General features: G+C 49.4%; 1 protein-coding gene across 1 annotated transcript; it reads left to right on the forward strand.

Annotated features, from left to right (window-relative positions):
• Positions 1–17,625: 17,625 nt before the first annotated feature.
• Positions 17,626–18,638, forward strand: LOC104346603 (16 kDa beta-galactoside-binding lectin; the record flags this gene model as incomplete). The annotated part of the gene is made up of 3 exons (XM_009951411.2): positions 17,626–17,723; positions 17,854–18,025; positions 18,486–18,638. Coding segments are annotated over 3 exons (423 nt in total), but the record flags the coding sequence as incomplete, so codon positions are not given.
• Positions 18,639–19,232: the final 594 nt, after the last annotated feature.

The following is a 19,232-nucleotide window of genomic DNA, read 5'->3' on the forward strand; positions in this document are numbered from 1 at the left end:
ACGGGCAGCAAGAGTGACTGAGAGACAGCTCCCTGGCATCCCCTGCCAGTGGAGATGGGGCCTTGGTGGCCATCCCGCAAGAGAAAGCCCGGCAGGCAGAAAAAAGCTGTGAAACAGATTGAACGTATTGAAGAATGTACTTTTAAATTAACCCAATGAACCGTTGTCTGAGCCTCTCTGCCCTCCCTCCCATTTCTTGCTTTTCTACCAGTGAGAGGATGCAACAACTCTGCTGGAAGCAGAACTGAACCCTCAGTAGGCAAGTCCTATGCACCCCACAGGGTAAGCACGAGCTGCTGGCTGCAGCCACAGTCACCATTAGCAGGACATGGGTTTGGGGTCTCAGAAGCTCACAGCCTGGCCCCAACCAGGGCGGAGTACTTGCTTTTGTTTACAGCAACAGATTGTCGTTGGCCCTGGGGTCTGCAAAACACTTGTTTGCACTGCCCAGATTCGGGGGAGTAGCTAAGACTACATCCCTTCTTAATCCCAGCAGATTAAGGACGAGTCCCGCTCTTAAAAATGCAGCTGATCAAGGTCCAGCCCTCCAGCAAGAGAGAGCGACTGGCTGTGGCAGAGGGCGGCAGCTGGAGAGCCCTGAGTAGAGGAGGGTGTAACACACCCACCCCGTTTCTCAGCCCGCCTTGCCCACCAGCCTATGCAGAAAGGAATGTGGGACAGCACCCCACGACTGCCCCGGGTTGCCCGACAGCACCGATACCGCCCCCTCCTTCCTGCACCTCCAGTCCCTTTCCTCACACAGCAGGACTAGGAAGTGGTACTCGCGTTGTGGCTAGAGCCCTCTTCCCACGCCTGGGGACGGAAAGCTGCAGTTGCTGCAGGAATCTGTGTGGGGCAGAAAAGGAGCTGTGCTGCCGTACGGGTCCCAGGCTTGTAAGCGGAAGGCAGTATCATAACCAGAGCTGTATTACCTCAGAGACCCCAGCCCTAAATTGTCTTATAGGAGTTGATGGGATGGGATGGGGTGGGACTGGGGATCCAGGTGCAAGGAAGAGATGTCCAGCTCAGTCATTCCTGACAGCTTACAAATAACAAGATGGCTTTATGGATCTCGCTGGATTATGCAGGTCCTCTACTGTGCTCTGCTCTCTGATCAAGCATAAATGAGCTTCTAAACAGTCAAAAAATGCCATAGGTTGATCTTGCACCTAATGTGACTCTCCTATAGATCCTTTATGAAGGCAGGAAGAGAGCTAAGACACATGCGACGGGTACACCACTGCCTGGTTGATGCTCCTGCTGCTGGGTGACCCCAGATACAGGACCAGTGGGTGTCAGAGCTTGTGAAACTAGGGCTGCTGGCTCTGCTTCAGTGGGATGCTTTGGGGCAGACTGGTGCAGTAGGTGGGACTGCTCATTTATTTGAGGCATGTACCCTAAATGCCTGCAGTTTCGGGGAGGAATGGGAATCAGGGCAGCAGAACCTGACTCTTGCATAAGACCCATGCTGGGGAATGCCTCGAGTCCTTGCTCAAGCACTAATTGAGGTCTCCGCTTTGCCTGGGGTTTATTTGAGGGAGGAATTCTTTCCTGCAGAAGGGAAGGTACTCTGCCTGGCTCTGTGGCCACAAAAGGTCGTGGCCTTTTCCCAGCCTGGTTTTCTCCTTTCACAGGGGAAAGAACTTGGTAAACCAAGGCAGTGTCCCGTGAATGAGCGTTCCTCTCTGAGAGGACAACACAAGCTTGAACTCAAGAAATTCAACTCTGATGTGGCCTCTGAGCCATCGGTGTGGACACCTGAGGGCCCTCCAGGACTCCCCCACAGCAGGAGGAATCCTTTCCTCCTAGATCCAGCTAGAGGTTATAGCCTAGATCAGCACCAATGTGCAAAGTGGCTGTCGACTGGTAAAATGCTGAAGTCTTTTCCACCACAGTCAGAGCCATTGCCACAATTCACATCATGCACCAGGCTCCCTCGGGAAAGGGCTCACTAAAGCCTTCCATGAGCCTTGGCAGAAGCTCTTAAAAGTAAGCTGTTGACAGGGGGTATCAAGGATGCCACCAGAGCCTTCGCGTACAGCGAGCTTCAGGGAAGAAGCCCCAAATGAGAGAAGTTTGAGAGCTGACTAAAGCTGTCTGGTAGGGAGCATACTTTTGCTCCACAGCCATCTACAGCTTCCAAGGAACAAGGTTTTCCCCTTACTGTCTCCAGTGTCGCTAAGACAAAGAGAGGACAACAGTGCTACCTTGGGATTCTCATTTTACAGCCTTTCCACAACCTTTCTCCGTGACGCAAATCTTAAGTAGTGCTTTTTTTCCTGCATGCTGTTGCAGACCTTGCCTGTCATCTTTTTCAGAGCAGCTTTCTCTCCCTGGTAGTACTTAGTTCAGTAGTCTAACAAGAAGTTATGTGAAATTTTGTGTCCACTCTTTGCTTGTCTGTTGAGATGACACGGCGATAAAATTCTCCAATTTTTAATTTATAAAGCAACTCTTAGGAAGTTTGAAACTGCAAAAAACCTTTCCCTACTGGATCCAGCGTGTGTTCACTCTGGTTTATCACCCCAGGATTACTTAGCAGTTCTTGGACCGCTGATATTGGCAATACTGCGCAGCTCCTACACCACACTTTTTGAAAGCAGTCAGTCACTGCTTGGGGGAATAACCACTCTTTTAACCCACAGAAAGCCTCATCCTCCAAGTCTTATGCTGGTGAAATCAGCAACAGACAGGATGAAACTCATCTCTGGCTCATGGTGGAAGGCAGGGCCAGATCTTTCACCAGCCATGCCTGGAGGAATCACACTGCCACCCTGGAGCATTAGGCAGGCAAAGCAATGCAGGCATTCTAGGTCCAGTCCCCCAGGAATAATCCACCCCTGGATACACACACATGCAGCCCGAGCATCTCCATTTCAAAGGGCTCCTGACCTTCCTATTACTTACTCTCAGCCTGCCTGGCCCCTTCCACACCCGTGCCCGCTGCTGTTTCCCCATTGCAGGTGGACGTGGCTCCTTGCCTCACACCCAATCCAGGCATCTGATTTGGCACCACCCTGAAACACAGGACATGTCATGGATTAACGCAGAGCAGGACTCTGCCCTCTCCTCTCATTGCTTTTCAAAACACACCTCCCACTTGACAGCTGATGATGTTAAAGTCCACCCCTCTGCTCTCCAATGCTTATCTCTAACCAACTGCTTTGCACTCTGAAAGCCGAGGCCTTCAGAGGAGGGGGGTGTTTTTTCACGCAGTAGCCTTTGCCCACCACTTACTGTCAAGCCTGTGAACTCCGAGCAGCCTTACTAAGTTATGGTGAAGGTAACCCTGAAAGCACAGCGCCTCCCTTCTCGCCCCTCCCTGCTCCTGGGGCACATGCCTTCGCACCCACTCATTAGCCTGCTAAAAGCAGACAGCACAGCAGAGCTGGATGCTGATCCCGACTCACGCGGCTTCTGCTAAGGTCTCGATTGTGATCCCAAGCTGGGGCTCTGATTCGACTCATGCAGCAGCCTTTACCAGCAGCAGAGGTGAGCTGGCAGTCTGATGCGATTGCTCAGCTGTTAACGAAGTCTCTTTGTTAGTCACCAACTGTCCTTTGCCTATAGAGTCTTTGTCTCTTGAGCCCAGTTGAACGGCTTCTCAAAGCACAGGAGTTTGCGAGACTTGTGCTTAAACTAACAGTCATTTCTGCTAAATGGGGTAAACCCAGCACAGAAGGGGGAGCGTGTCACTGAGCCCCATTTTGTCCTTTGAAGATCTGAAGCTCCTGCCACTCAGCAAATCAAAGCTTTCCATCTGAGAGGAGCTTCCCACCTACAAACACACACAAAGCTTCCCAGTCTGAGAGCAGCAAGCTGATAACAAATCGCCATGTTTCAGTTCTGGTTTTTTACAAGCCTCTGGACAAGGACTGAATGCTAGAGCAACGGTGGGATCCCAGCTCTCGCAACCCAAGAGGCTTTCATGCAATTCAAAAGGTGTTCTTGGGCAAAGCAGGTAAGCAATACAGCAAGATATTGCTAACTTAAGCTGAGGGCTGGGCCAGCCTTCATATCACAGCACTTTCTGAAGCAGTGAGAAAGAGAACTTGTAGAATTAAAAAAACCCAAACACATCAAAGAGTCCATCACACAAAATGCACTTTTTTTCTACTGAGACAACGCCAATTGCTCCTAAAAGTTGTTAAAAGCTAGAATTTCTCATGACTACCTCTCCTGCAAGTAGGATCAGTGGCAGGTTAGCAGGGTGAGTTTTACAAGAAAAGCCTCCAATTAACTGTTCAATTTTCTCCAGCCTGAGTCTCCTAACCATAAGAATTGTTAATCCTTCAAAGGAAAAAATAGTGTCTTTGGAAAGTGAGTCACAGTGGAAAGGAATAAAAGTTGAATTCTCAGTTTAGCTAAATTAATAGTCCTCATCCCCAATATGAGGCTATTTAAGTAAACCTAACTTGTTTTACCATTAATGAAAAGAAAGAAAAACATTTTAAGATATCAACTTGAACTGTTATAGCAAAAGTATTTAATGAAAATAAAACAAAGCAACCTACCAAAACACTTTTTTTTTTTTTTTTTTCCAGCATACATGAAAAAACATTTATTAAATCATCGGCTTCCAAAAATAAAACCCACTGAAACAAGCAATAATAATCTCACCTCAAAAACTTCTCAGAGTATCTAAAAACATCCTTCCCCAGTTTACACAACCCCAGTCAGAGGAACAATCCCCACACCCGGGGGGGGGGGGAGTACCCATCCCCTTATATAGCCTCAGTGCTGGGCGAGACCTGCTTAAAAGGAGGCTGGGAAAGGCTTCATTTTTTTTACATGTAGTGGTTTCTTTTGGGGGCTGGAGTCTTGTTTGAGCTTATCTAGATAGCAGCAGGATAGCAAAGTAAGAAGAAAGAGTAGCTAGGGAATTTTCTGAGTATTGTTTTGTAGCTGGGGGGATGTGCTTGTGTTGTAGTTGTGCTAATTTTGAAAAAAAAAAAAAAAGGCAACAGATTTTTGCCTTATTTTCATGGAAACTTTAAAAAGGATAAATGTGGGCGTAGGGAAATTTTAGTTTCCAAAGCATTTAATTGTTGACTTAAAAAAAACCCCAACAAACCACCGAACAGCAAGAAGGAGAAGATTACTTCAAAAACTAGAAGGGAGTAAAGGAAAGTATTCCAAAGGAGAGAAAATAAGAAGAAAAGATGTAAGTTTTACTGAAGGGGGGGTGAGTGGGGAAAAAAGTGGGGCAGTTCCTTGACCTGAGGGTTGGTTTTGACTGGCTCTGGAGAAGCGTTACAGCCTTACGTAGGCTAGCAGCTTGGTGCACCAAGTCTTGGGATAAGAGGCTTGGTGCTGAGGCACCACTGTGTGGAATACTGAACCAAGCACAGCAACTTCCAGCACCATAGCTTCTCTGGAAAGACACGGATGGGTCGTATTTTGTACGTTATGCTTTTTCAGTAGAGCAGTTAATTTGACCTGGTAGAGCAAACTTCTTTTTGGAGGGTTTAAACAAGCCTAAGGCTCATGGTACTTTAAATCTGTATGGTATTTTGGCAAAGTCAAGACGCTTAACCTCCTCATGTCTATCAAGACTTCCCTACTGTACAGCCTGTTCATAAAATATTGGCAAAACAAAATCTGTAGTTGCGGAATGTGGCTTTAGCCTGCCATTAGTTTTCTTGGCTCTGATGGCACTGAAGGAAAGCACAAAACTGCTCATGGCAGATAGGTCTGATAAAGATTTCTGATGCTTTCATCTGCATGTGATAGTGTTTCCTAGGCAGATATGTTCTATGTGTTCAAAGGCTACAAGCTATTTAAAATGATTTCTTTTAAGAAGTCATAGTTTCTGTTGTGAAGGAAACATCCTTCAAAACTATGCACAAGCTCCTCCACACAAGCATGTCAGTCTGTGGGGACTGGCCTCAGTTTGCATTTCTAATGCTGCCATGGGAAGCAATGACCGAAGTCCTTCAAGATGTGTCACAGCAGCTCTCCCCTTGCTGCTGGCCCTCTGTCAAAACAGTTACTGGTTTAAGCCTTTTTCTTTCAGTTTTTCTGAGCCACACCTCTAGACATAAGGAATGTTCTGATGAATCTGATACCGGAAGAGGTGTTTTACGTTTTTTAATGTAGCCCAGAATGTTCTAGTGAAATTGGGAATTAGAAGAATCTGCTTTAGTGTATGTCAGCCAGGAACAAACAGCTCTGCACAGAGCAGGCGTTATCACAGGTTGTCCAAAGTCCGCATGGGAGTTGCATGCCACTGGTAAACAGAAGAGATTGTTTAGGGGAAATGGGATGGTCTTGAGTCTCGCTTAGACGGGACAAGAAATACCTCCTAGGCCTTAATGGGGAGTGTTCCTGCCACAGGGACACAGAGCTGTGCTCCCTCCGATAACAAACACTTCACCCTCCTTATCTCCTCAGTGTTTCTCGCGCTGCCTGGTGATGGTATCACAAGTGCAAGGATTTGGGCTGCTCTTTTATCAGAGGTAAATGAGTGCGTGGGGCAGCAGCCTTTAGAGAAAGGGCTGAGAGCAGCCTTGCTGTTTTGGCACCCCATCCTGGGCCACCAGGAGCCAGCACTTAGTACTGTGGTTTGTTTCGTCTCCTGGCCCTAGAACAAAATGGGGAGCCGATAAGGATGTGGGCAGGGTTTGTGTTCAGAGCCAGTTGGTTTGCAAGGCTGCTAGTGGCTAGGGAAGGCAGTGGGGCTGCAGAGCAAAAGCCCGAGGGAAAAGCAACCGCAGCCTGCAGGGCTTTGGTAGAGGCTATGCAGAGCTCGGGGGCAGCAACAGTCCCTCCCCTGCACCCTCATCGGTTTCCTCTCTTGCAGCTTCAGTCTCCCTGTGACTTTACCCCAGGGAAAGCCTGCCGGTCACTGTGGATTGCTTCATATCCCCGCCTGGCTATGCCAGCGCCTCTGGTTCAGCCCACACAAGCACCCATGTACACAGGCTGGGCAACTAAGGTGGCACCCCGTGTTGGGACCCTGACTTGACCCCCAAAATTGCACTACATCCTGTGTCTGAGACCGTGGCCCTTATCGAGTGTCTGTGCTGATGCCAAGTGGCACCAAGTCACCCCAAAGGCGGGAAGATCTTGGCTAAGCACGTGCTGAACATTTTTGGGGAGTGCAAAATGTAAATCCATATGAACGCTGGAAGGGGATTAACTCTTGTATAAGAAAACGTGTATAAAACAGTCCAGCTGGGTTAGGAGATAATCTTGCCCTTTTCCTTCCTAGGTAACTGCTTCTACTAAAACACTTCATCAGCTGAGTTTCCAGCTCTGTGAGTCATAACAGCAGTGACAAAGAAGGTAATGCCTGAATGGTGTTTTAGCATTTTTTTTTATTTTTTTTTTTTTGCTGGAGGTTTATAAGCCACAAGCCTGTTAACTTCTATTTGTTTTCCCCATCTGAGTCGTGGTCACTACAGCCCACAGGCAAAGGCAGGGATTGTACTAGGGCAGTAGGAGATGCTAGTTCACAAGCAGCTGACAAAAACCATCAGAAATCCCTATATATAAAACCTCTTTTCTGGAGGGGAGGGATGAGCAATGTTGTTTCATAACACATACTACGTATATGTCCAAACACATCTGTTAACAGAAAAAGATGAGCCACTGCAAGGCACTGTACATAGTTGTACATCTCATTGACTAGATGCAGCTTAAGTGGTTTGGGGTGGGGGGGGCAATGAAATGCTCTTGCCAAGGCAGGGCAGCTTCCAGGCAAGTGGCTTTAATAAATACCACCTACAGGAGGTCAGTAATCCTGGCAGTCCTGCCTCCGGGTTAAAACGCACAGATGGGCATAGTCAAGGGAAGCGGGACATTTTCCTGTGCATAAACAATAGAACTGGTTTAGTCATCTGCTGAATGGCATGCTCAAGGGAAATGCAGATCTTTCAGTTCGGGAGTTATTTGCATCTGATTTGGATTTTTTGTCTCTTTGCTTTATAAATACTGAATAGATGATTTAAGCAAACATCTTGCAGCTCTCTCCTCTCCTTGGTTTCTCGTTGCTGCCTCACAGCAAGCCCAAGGTTGCAGTTCCTCGTAGCGCTTGCCTATTGATGTAATGTTGGACGGCTTTTTAGCTGCGGGATGGTTTGTACTGGAGATGAGCGGCAGTCAGTCACGGATCTCTCTATCCACGCACACAGATGTAGCACCTGGAAAGTCCTATTCTTCCTGCCCACGGTCAAAGGGGAGGGCAGATGTAGCGGTGGATTTCGATATCTTGCAGACTTGGGCAGGTGTGCTGGTTGTCTTGTCCTTGGGCTGAGGTTTGCAAAGGCGCTGTGGGATGATGTGCAGTCTCAAGCTCTGTCGGACAGGTGACTGTTTCCTCGCCGGTGCTGAGCGCACCTTGCTGCAGACTCTCGTTTACCATGGGGGGGGCAGTGCCTTAGAGGATGCCTCAGTGGAGTCTGCCACCTTCTGCTGACTAACGCGGTGGCGGCTGCATTGAGGTAGCCAGTTGTGTTTGTGCCCTTCCGTGGGACTTGAGGCCATGCTGCAACCCATGCGTGAGTCATGGCTGAGACCTTCGGCATGAGTCACGCTCTCCCAATTTCCTGCTTCTTGTCAGTGTGAGAAATCCTGTCTGCCCTCCTTCTTCCTTGCATCCTGCAGTGCCCAGGGCTCCCCACCACTGCCTCATTTCATCACGCTGTGGCCAGAATCTTGTTGTGGACGCACCCAAGAGCTGCAAGCGAGAGCACTGCAGCCTTCAGGGGATTTCGGAGCAGGGTTTCTGATCTGCCCACAGTGCTCGGTGAGGATGCTCTTCCTTCCCAGCAGAACTTACTGAGCTGCCACTTGTAAGTGTATTTCTCAATGTGTGTGTGTGTGCATATTTCTAACTGGCTCTTTCTTCTTTAGCTATCAGCTGAGATGTCACCTTCCAGCCATCTGAGAAGTGGCCTGCCATCAATAATGGGAGACAATCAAATGATCTGCCTGCGTTTGGTACTGATTTACAGCTGCTGTATTAAAGGCATCCAGTAATGTTAGTCTTAACCCTGGGTGTATCTTTGTTTACTGCACTTCAACAGCCAGAGAAGGTCAGAGCTTGTTTCTGAAGCAAGAGAGTCCTCATGACCCAAGACTCATTTCAGTGATTAAAGTCTGAGGGAGAAGGTGGCAGGACGGGGAAGGAACTTCACCCCAAGAAGCATCATTTTGAAGGCCCCTCAGTATCTTGGGGCTCAGAATGGGCAGTGTCAATGTTTCTTCAAAGTTTGTTGTTACATTTTTAATCTGCTTGTTCTTTCCAAGGCATTTTCCAAATACTAATTGACAATTTTCTTTTGCCTGAAACCAAATTTGAGAAACTTGAGCCAGCTTCAATACAATCCCTTCTCACTGTGGGTGGCTCAAAGGAGACAAATTCTGGCACACACATGTTTTTGTGGGGAAAAAACTCCAGATGGCTTGAGTTTCTAAACCATCCTGGCACATTGTACGTGCTATATGTCAGGCTAGAAAAGAACTCTTCTAAACCAGTTCAGCCTAAGGTTGCTGGAATGCTTTTGTGGACACTGGGCTGATGCAGAAGGCTTGGTCCCACCCTATGCAAAGTCATTGTGAGGTATTTTACCCCATCGATTTGAGCAAAGCTCTAAAATAAGAAACTGCTTTACAGTCTGTCAGTGCAAGGCAGACCTCTGCCTTGCAGGTTTTGCATAATTAGAGTGACATAAGGAAAATCAAGCTTTGAAAAAGTCATAAGGAGAAAATATAAAAGCATGAACAGATATTATTTCTGTCAGCTGCTGGGGGGGCAGGAATCTATAGGCAGTGCCCTCTGCATGCCTGATATATGGAGAAGGTGGAAAGGGTGACTTGACTACTGCTGTTCTTATCAGCAATCCAGGTTGTGCTTGCCCCAGTTTGCCTGCAGCTCTCGTGACAACTTGAGGATGTGCGGTCCTGGCGGTGTCACTGCACCACGAATGGGCCTGTGGTTAGCCACACGGGCAGAGCAGACAGCTCTTCAGCTTTGAGCACAGCACGTCTTGCTGTTGCAGAGTAGGTAAGTGCTGCTGGCCTCTGCTGCAGATGACCACGCACCAGGGATGCAGTTTGGGGAATGCACTCCTTCCAGAGATGGCTTTTGCATTTGCAGATGCCTCGGGAGGTGCCAGATCTGCTGCAGGGACCTCAAACTCCTGCATTCCCTTCTCCTCTACTTTAGCAGGACTAAGTAAGCCATTGCAACCTGAGCAGTGTGGTGCTGCCCCTGCCTCCCCTGCTGAAGCCACTCGTGTCAGACAACAATGCTTCCTGATGTCTCTGCTGTGACAGGACGGATCCAGTCCTTTGGCCTGGAATGGGGCAAATCTTTCAGAAGAGCATCCCAGGTTTCCTGCCAAAACCCAGGAGCTTTAACTTTATGGATGGCACGAAGTGATGAAAGCTGATTTGTGAATAGGAAATGGAACAAAGGCCAGACCCCCAACCTGTGTGCAGACATTGTAGTTCAAGGCAAAATGTACGTAGAACGCATGCTCCAGTGATGATGATTCTCCATAGACACTCCTCCTTTTATTTTTGACCAGAACAGGCTATGTTACTTGCAGTCTTTCTCCTCTTGCTCTACTCACATAGGGTCCAGACGCAGCTAACCAGCTCTCCTGCCCGAGTACCTTGGGAAGGGCAATGCAGATGCACTCTGTTCTATCTTTCCTGACCTCTTGCACACCACGTAAACAACTTCAAGGCCAGTGCAGATTTGATTCAGCTGGTTAAGGATAGGGAAAGGCATAGTTCCCCTGCCTTCCCCCAAGTCCCCTTGTAACCGATCACGAGTTACAAATCAAACCCAGCTTGTCTGGAGCTAGACCACAGGAATATATAAGGCTTGGGAAGCGCCGCTATCCTACTGCGATATCCCAGCTAAAAGTGTTCCAGGGTCTGTTCCCTGTTGCAGAAGTTTGCAATGTGGTCATGGATGTAAAGTAAACAGCAATGTTGTTAAGAAAAATAAATATTTAAAACTGCCAGAGCTGGCAACAGACCTCTGGAAAACATGCACTCAGTGACCTGTGGCCTCTGCTCTGAATTCATGCTGCAGTAGCTGCTAGAGCCTCCAGCTCCAGGGCAAGAGCTTGCTGTTCGGGGCACAGTGTCACAGGGGAAGAAGAGCTGATCTGTCCCAGGTGCCATGGGTCTCATGCTGGTGAGAAATGGGAAAAGGGGTGGCGTGGCAGAGTAAAGCAGCGGGGCAGCACACTGCTTTTCACTGCTTGCTTGCAAGCACGGGGACTTTGGGGGAGAGAGTTATCTTCCTGCTGCCTGGTGAGGTGCAAAGAGGAGGAAAAGTTGTACCTGGATTCATAGGTTCAGAGTCATGGGGACCTCCAGTGAGGAATAAATGCAAACAGCTCCTTCGAGGCAATGAACTCTGAGGTGTTTGCCACCTCCAAACTTAAATGGTATGGGGAGAGGTGCTGAAGTGAAATGAGTCCAAAATAACAAAGCCCCAGTTCTCCTGGGTAGTTAACAATTTGCTCTAGTTAAATCTAATCCACTGAGAGATGAAACACAGGGATTGTCAGCTTGGGTCACTGTTAATGAGGGAAATAAAATGATGAGACATACTTTAAATCCCACTGATGGGATCAGCAAACTCCTTTCATCACTTGGAGATAGTGGAAGAAGTTCTTTGTAATTAACTTAATTTATAATTAACTTAATTTATAATTAACCTGGAATAGAAGTCCTTCCCTTTTAATGTAGGGAAAGCTGAAATTGGGAAACCCTCTGGGATAAAAATGCTGTAGTGATGTGCGGCCATGCAAGCCCAGCTGGCATCCAGGATAGACTGGACCTTCAGCCCTTCTTCCTGGCACAAACTTCCCTCTGAAGCAGTGCTTTGAGAGGCTTAGCGCCTGCAGGCTTTGGGAGGGCCTCGCAATCTCCTGCCAAACTGGACTGTGGCTCCTGAGTCATCCTTTGTCTTTCGGGAGCGGGCTCAGGATTTTTCTTGGGAGGCCAGGTCTATTCTCCTGTGGTCACCAGACCAACCCTGAGGTTTCCACTATGGATAGTGTAGGGCTGGAAGGTATCATGGTGGTGAGAACATTGTTTTAGCCAGCCAAGCAAGGGACCTGTGGTGCAGAAGGGTGCAGAGAAACAGTGTGCAACAAAACTCTTCAGGGGTTTATGACTACTCAAGCAAAAAGGCAGAAACTTCTTAGATGAGACAAACTAACATGTTACGGGAGAAACCGGAAGAATCGGACACATAAGCAGCACTAGCAGAGGATTGCTTAAGTTAAAGTCCCCAGGTAGTCTATGAGGTAGAAAACAGCCTTGTGTGTGTGTGTATGTATGTATATAATGTGTGTATCTCTTATGCTATAACAGCATAATATTTAGGTTGCAAGAGTAACCAGGGGCTACTGCTGAGACCAGGATCCCATCCAGACAGTATTGACACAAATATTCCCTAAAGACAGTGCAAGAAAAAGATGTTGTCTTTGTTTGATGAACTGAGAACGAATTTACAGAGACAACAACAAATCTTCCCTAACTGAAAGCGAACTGTAAGCTGTAGCTCACACCAGAAAAGGGTGACGAGTTTTTCTTGTTGTTATTTTACCAGTATAATCCTTGCACTAGGGACTCCCTGGCCAGCCTAAGTGGCTCAGGGGTGTGTTCCCACCGGTGCAATGGTTGAAGCAGTGGTGCCCTCCCAGGGAGGCACATGAACAGTACTGCTGTGCTGGAGCTGGAGCCAGATGCCATCTCTGCAGGAGGAAAAAAGCTACTATTTGCTCTTTCAGCAAGAAGTGGGGCCTCTTTCTCAGCTACAGCAAGGAATAACTTGGGATATGTAGCAGCAGCTACCAGTGTGTGTGGGTTCAGTGCAAGACAAAGCAGGCACAGACACCAGAGCCAGCAGCGCTGGCCTCTGCACGCTGTATCACGCAGGCTAGAGAATATACCATAGTCCTTGAATTAGCCATCAGCAGAGGTGTGTCCTCAGACCTCCCAAAACCAGGGTAAGCTGTTTCTAATGACAGGAGTGATTAGCCAGGGATATGACTTGCCAAAGACTAGGGTGTATTTGCTGTTGCAGAAGATTAAAAAGAGTAACAATCAGCATGCTACATCCTTTCGGTATTTACATTTTTCTAAAGCAAATCTGGGGCCTTTCTAGGGAGTTACAAGAGAATTAGACTGGCCAGTTGTCTGGCTTCAGCCTGTGCAAATCAAGAGATGCATTAAGGGTTTGGGCTGGGGACCTGGTGCTGGGCAGGGCCCTGTGCTCTCAAGCAAGCCTGCAAGGCCAGGTGCTGGGAGGGCACCCTTCATTTTCCCCACAGGGTAAAATTCCTCTGAGCATCACTCTCTGGATAAGCAGGAGATAACTCTTCTCTCCCTGCTTCCACCAGAGCTGCCGGGTGGGTGAAACACCCTTCCCCAAAAGCACGTGAGCGAGCAGTGAATGCCTGGAAATGGGAAGACATGCACTGTATGCACCCCAGCTGCTCTCTCTCAAAGCTTGTACATACTGCAATCCCTTCCTTCAGGCCAAATAAAGCTAACTTGGGTTCTCCTTTGTGTTCTCTCTCCTGCCCAGGATTTCTTCTCTGAACATCACCTGCTGGTCCTGGGGTGTGAGAGTGGCTTGTGTAGGGCAGCATCTCTCTCTCTCCCCCCACCTCATGCCTTTGAAGCACACTCTAATCCTCTACCTGCCGGCTGGGAGCTTTATGTTTTTCCTTGGGCACAAAACTCCCATCTGGGGAAGCAGGGTGTGTCAGGGCTGAGTCCCTTCTTTGTGGGCAATGCAAGGTGTGCTCTCCCTCATGCTGTGCAGCGGGGCTGGGATCACCCTTGATGGGGTGGGTCTGGGCAGCAGGGCCTTGCTTTGCAGCCTGTCTCCCTTTACAAACCCTCTGAAAGGGAAGGAGACCCACTGGGGAATTTTCTCCCACGTTTTCCCACTGGAGGATGCAAAAGGGAAGATGTTCTTTCTTCTGCCTCCCCACCATCATCTTTAATCTCTAGGAAAAATGGAGGGTGGTTGGACATCTCAGCATCGTAGTCTGAGAATAAACACTTCACTGATTTCACAGGGCTTAAGACCAGGAGTGCTTTAAATCGGGGACAAGACCAAAGGGCTTGTTGCTAAACTATCTAGGCTGTCAGTGCAGAGCACTCGAGGAAAACAAACAGTGTGGTCTCCACATATTATTAGAAAGGTATTTCCCTGTCTGAAGGAAAGAGTCAGAAGAGGAGACTTCAGGCCAGAAAAGCAGCTTATAAGAAATGTGTATTTCAGAAGGGGAGTGTGAGTGGCCAATGCTATGGCACTGCACGGCACCAGCACTGCAACTCCCCTCGCCAGCAGCTGTTTCTCCAGAAACGCTGCAGCACTGAAAGGAGGAGAGAAATCTCCAGGGATCTCACAGAGCTGAATGGAAAACAAATACAAAAACCCAACCGACCAAGCAGAATTTGCTCAAGCCCTCACACGTGGCAGCGAACGGGGACCAACTGCACAGAAAGCAGGCGCCTAAAGCCTATCTGCAACACGTGATCCCAGCTAAAACTGTGCTGGAGACTGGGGCAAACTTAAGGTGGAATCACTTGGGCTTTCTCTGAAATGTCCATGGAGGGGCCCTGCTTTCGGTGGCATCTGCTACCTGCACTGACGCTGCTCCTGCAGTTGCCTCCTGACTTCAGCGTGGCTCTTGTGTATGCGTAGGACAACCAGGGAGTTAGCCGGAGGCGAAAGCATGTGTGCGATTTTCCCTATGGTACGTCCAGTCAGCATTTTGCCCTCTTTTAAACAGCTCAGTCACAGGGCTCCAATTCAGGCTTGTGACTTTCTAGTTCAAACACAGCTTGGGTTTGACTGACCAGGGGTCATAGGGGATGCTGAAATGCCACGTGGATGTTCAGAAATGAGTGTGGGGGATACGTGGGGGCAAAGCATGGTGTCAGGAGTCAGGATGCTGTTCGTACAACAGCAAGTATGCTCTGCTGAGGTTCCAGCAGCCTCCTGCAGGGCAGCATGTTTCCTCCTGCTACCTGGCCATAAATTCCTGCGCTGTTTTGTAAGCTGCCCTGTGCAGCCCTTCCTACGGTTATCTGCAGATAGGTATCTCACAGGCTAGGCATGGCTTAACCAGCAAGTAGCACGCTGCATTTACATAGCAGCTCTGACTGGAGTTTTACACGTGGGACTGCGAAGCTGCATGTCGTTAATGTCACTTCATGGGTGAGAGAAACTGAGGCACGGAGGCCTGAGGAGCCTCCCAAAGCTACAAGCGGCAGCAGCTGATCCAGTCACGCAGACCCACAGAGCACTGCAGCTGCTCCCACCTTCACTCCCCTGCCCTGCAAAGACCCTCGGCGCAGTCATGCTCGGTGCTTTTAAGGGACGCAGTAACGGGAAAAAGCAGGCGTTGGGAAAGCTGGGAAAGCAGCCTCCTTTCTCGCCGGCTGCACTCAGCCCTGCCCGGCCTCTTCCTCCGCTAACAAAGCATTTCTCTTTTCCCTCTGGAGTCTTTTGCAACTGGAACGGAACCAGCGAGATCACGCTGCTTTTCAAAAGCTGCAGCCTGAATTCTCACACCTAGTAGCGACCCACACAGACGACCTTAACTTTCAGGCACTTTTTAAACGCTGGCGTAGAATATAACAAACCCTTGGGTTTCATTTAACTGCAAGTGGTGATGATTTGTACCCAGGGGCTCCCGTCAGTCCAGGCTCCTTGCAGGTATGAGACTGGGCTGGGAGGATGCATACACACATATTCTCAAAGGCAGTCACTCTGCAGCAGTAACACGAGGACTCTAACCCTGATTTCAGACAGGGATCACTTAACACAAAGCAGCCACCTCGCTGCAGGCACAGAGCCACATTCTGTGGGATAAGAGCCAAAATACACGGCATAGCAGTTAGAAGAGTTTACAGTGAGGGTTTCTTGGATCACGCAGAAGCACACAATCATTAGCTTGTAAAATCATATGCATCTTGCCTGCGAAGAACAGCATCAATGGAGATTTCTCACTGCCTGCTTTAAACGGAGAGGAAAGCTCTGGCCCCAAACAGCTGCAACTGATCCCCTTCCTCACCCCCCTCCATCATGTGATGGTCCTGCCCGAGTGATTTAAGCTGCCGGAGCTCAGCGCTGAGTCACTTGGGTCTGTGGAGCAGGGGCTTGGGGGCGTCCTGTCTGGTGGGGCTGGTGTCTGCAGCATGGAGCAAGTGAGTGCCTCCTTCAAGCTCGGTTGGTGTGCCAAACAGGACCGGGGTTTGGCTGCGTGTGGGCTTTGGGCTTGGTGCCAGAGGTAGGAGGAGAGAAGGATTAGCAGAGAGGAAATGCTGGGCTGATACGTGGCTGTGGGAAGAAGCGTTAGGGCTGACCAGCCTTCTCCTCCTTTTCTCTAGCATGTTATCTAAGTGGGGAAATTGTTTCAATGCATGTTTATATCTTTGAGTACTCTAAATGTTTGGGAATATTTGCGACTACAGTTTGAATACCCTTTGTACCTTAGATTTTGTGTTTTTCTTTGGGAAAAATGCCTTTTGGGTACAGGACTGGGCTAACTCTCAATGCAACAGCAGAGCAAAGCAGGATGGCAGTGTGTTCCAACCTGCCCCCCGAACTTTCCTTTCCTCGAAAGACCCCCTGGACACTGAGGCTGTGTTTCAAGCTGCGCTTCAGTGCTACACTAGAAATAGAGCCAGAAGGCAGTGTTAGTGCTGTGATGGTAAGCGGTTTAGTGACTGGGGGAAACCTGGCCTCAGCAGTCTGTGCGTGGGCAGAGCAAGTGTGAGGACAAGTGCTGTTGGGGCTGGGTGGCTCCACAGCAGCCTGCAGCTGCTGGGCATGGGCTTGCACAAGCCAGGCAACAACTAGCCCAACTAAATGCCATAATTAATTGGAAATTAGGCCCCTGCCTCATATGGTTAAGCGGAGCTCAGCATCGTGGAGCACAGGCAGTAAAGTGTGATTTGAGTTATGCCTGACCTCACCAAACAGCATCGTCCTCTTAGCTGAGGGAGGCTGCTGGTGTTAAGTGTTATTTTGGGGGTATGTGGCTCGGGGAGTGAATAACCTGGCCCCGAGGAAAGGATCAAGCCCTTTTTTCTGCAGCAGCAGCTTATGAAGGGTGTGGGTTCTGCTTTACTGGGCTGTAGCCCAGAAGTGGGCCCCACTGACCCCTCTCTTTCTCTATAGGCTACTTTAAGTCAAGACAAGAAACTTTTTTGGTGGCTCCTGTTGCTTGGAGACCCACCTAGGGAAGCGGGAAGCCCTAGGGTTAGAAAACCTTTGTAACTAATGTTAAACCTGTGCTAATGGCTCTGGCCGCTGCTGACTTGAAGGTGCAAGCTTGCTTGCAAGGGTGTCGTCTGTAGCAGCTGGTACATCAGTGCCTGTACCCCACCTTTGTTACGCTGGCTTGAATCGCCTCCTTGTTGGGTGGGAGACACCCCCCCCCCCCCCCCGCAATGGGGTGGTGGCTGTGAACTAGGATTCTGTGGCAGAGGGCTGAGATGGGCGGCTGGCCTGCCTTAACCCTTCCTCTAGCATGAAATTGCAAATGCATCTGGGTCTGCCAAAGCTGGTTTGTGCCTTGGCCCAAGCAGGGCTGGTAGGCATGCCTTGGGATGGACTAACTCTCCTGTGGCTTGGTCTTGCAGGGACTGGTGGTTACTCAGCTGGACATCCAGCCTGGTGAGTGCGTCAAGGTGAAAGGGAAGATCCTGTCTGATGCCAAAGGGTGAGTTGGGAGTTGGCGAATGGATTGATGTGGCACTCGGGGAAGCCTGAGCTCTTGCTGCGTTCAGCTTGCCCAGCACTGGGTAGCTGGAGCAGGCACCTCCTTTGCACTGGCTCTCTTGTTTCCCCAGGTTTGCCGTGAATGTAGGGAAGGACAGCAGCACCCTCATGCTGCACTTCAACCCTCGCTTCAACTGTCACGGTGATGTCAACACCATTGTGTGCAATTCAAAGGAGGATGGCACATGGGGCGAGGAGGACAGGAAGGCTGACTTTCCCTTCCGGCACGGTGACAAGATAGAGGTGAGGCCTGAGGGGTGTGTGCAAGGCCCTGGCACAGAGCACTAATGGGCCAAGGGCACAGCTTTTTAATGCTGCCTTGTACCTCTGTGGTGGAGAAGGAACAGGCATGGAAGGGGGAATAAGCAACAGGGGAAGAGTCTTGCAGCTGAAGCCAACTGATTGTCTAGGCCTGCTCTGCTCAAGTTAATGCCCAACAGCTCAGATGCGCTAAGTCTCCACTCTGGCCTTCCTTGGCAAGCCACACAAGTAACAGCAAATAAAACACTGGCCTGAGGTTCAGACTGGGTTTGCAAAAGCTTGCAGCTGACCTTGGGGCAGAGCAAACAAGCTTCCTCTGCTGAGCAGGGAGGAGGCTGAGCTAGTGAGCACAGTCTTGATGCCTGCACCTGGACTGGAGTTAGTGGGGAGTGGGGCTTGTGAGCTGTGATGTGTTAGCCTTCCTTCTTGTGGCTCTCTACAGATTTGCATCTCCTTCAATGAAACGGAGGTAACAGTGAAGCTGCCCGAGGTGGAGTTCCAGTTCCCTAATCGGCTGGGCATGGAGAAAATTGAATACCTGGCTGTGGAGGGTGACTTCAAAGTCAAAGCCATTAAATTCAGCGAACAGCTATAGCTTGGTTTGGTTGGTTTTCTCCCCCCTGCATAGTGAAATAAACCCAAACTTGCAATGGCTGCTTCCTCTGCTGTTTTCTGCTCTAATCTCCTTGCTCCTGTGTGCGCTAGAGGGGTGGGCAGTGGGAAGGGATACGTATCCATCGGTGTGCCTACTTACACTGCGGCCTTGCAGCTGGTATTGAGTTAGACCATGTGCCAGGCAAAGCATGATTTACTCTGAGTTAAGCTGCCTTAGCAGTAGTTGCTCCCTTTACCCTGTTTGCTGCAGTGAGTGGTCCCTGGCTGTTTGGTTGACTAGTCCCAGCCAGGGAAGCTCAAACAAGTGTATGTTGGGCTTGCATTTGCCACCTCTGACCTCCTTGCTGGGGTGGGGGACTGAGAGGAAACAGGTCATGGCTTGTTCTGTTCCAAATAGCTCTGCTTTCCAAGAACATGCTCAGCAGTTGGGTGCATTGTAGGCTGGCACTGGGGTATTTAAGGAGCAGAGGAGAGCAGGTAGGTCAGGCTAATGGCACTTGCCAGGGGAAAGGATGTGGAGTGAAAGGTGAAGCCTGCCAGAAAGCTTAGGAGTGAGGTCTTGAGAGGATCCAGG

Source organism: Leptosomus discolor, chromosome 4 (assembly GCF_034619465.1).
Source record: "Leptosomus discolor isolate bLepDis1 chromosome 4, bLepDis1.hap2, whole genome shotgun sequence".
NCBI lineage: Eukaryota > Metazoa > Chordata > Aves > Leptosomiformes > Leptosomidae > Leptosomus > Leptosomus discolor.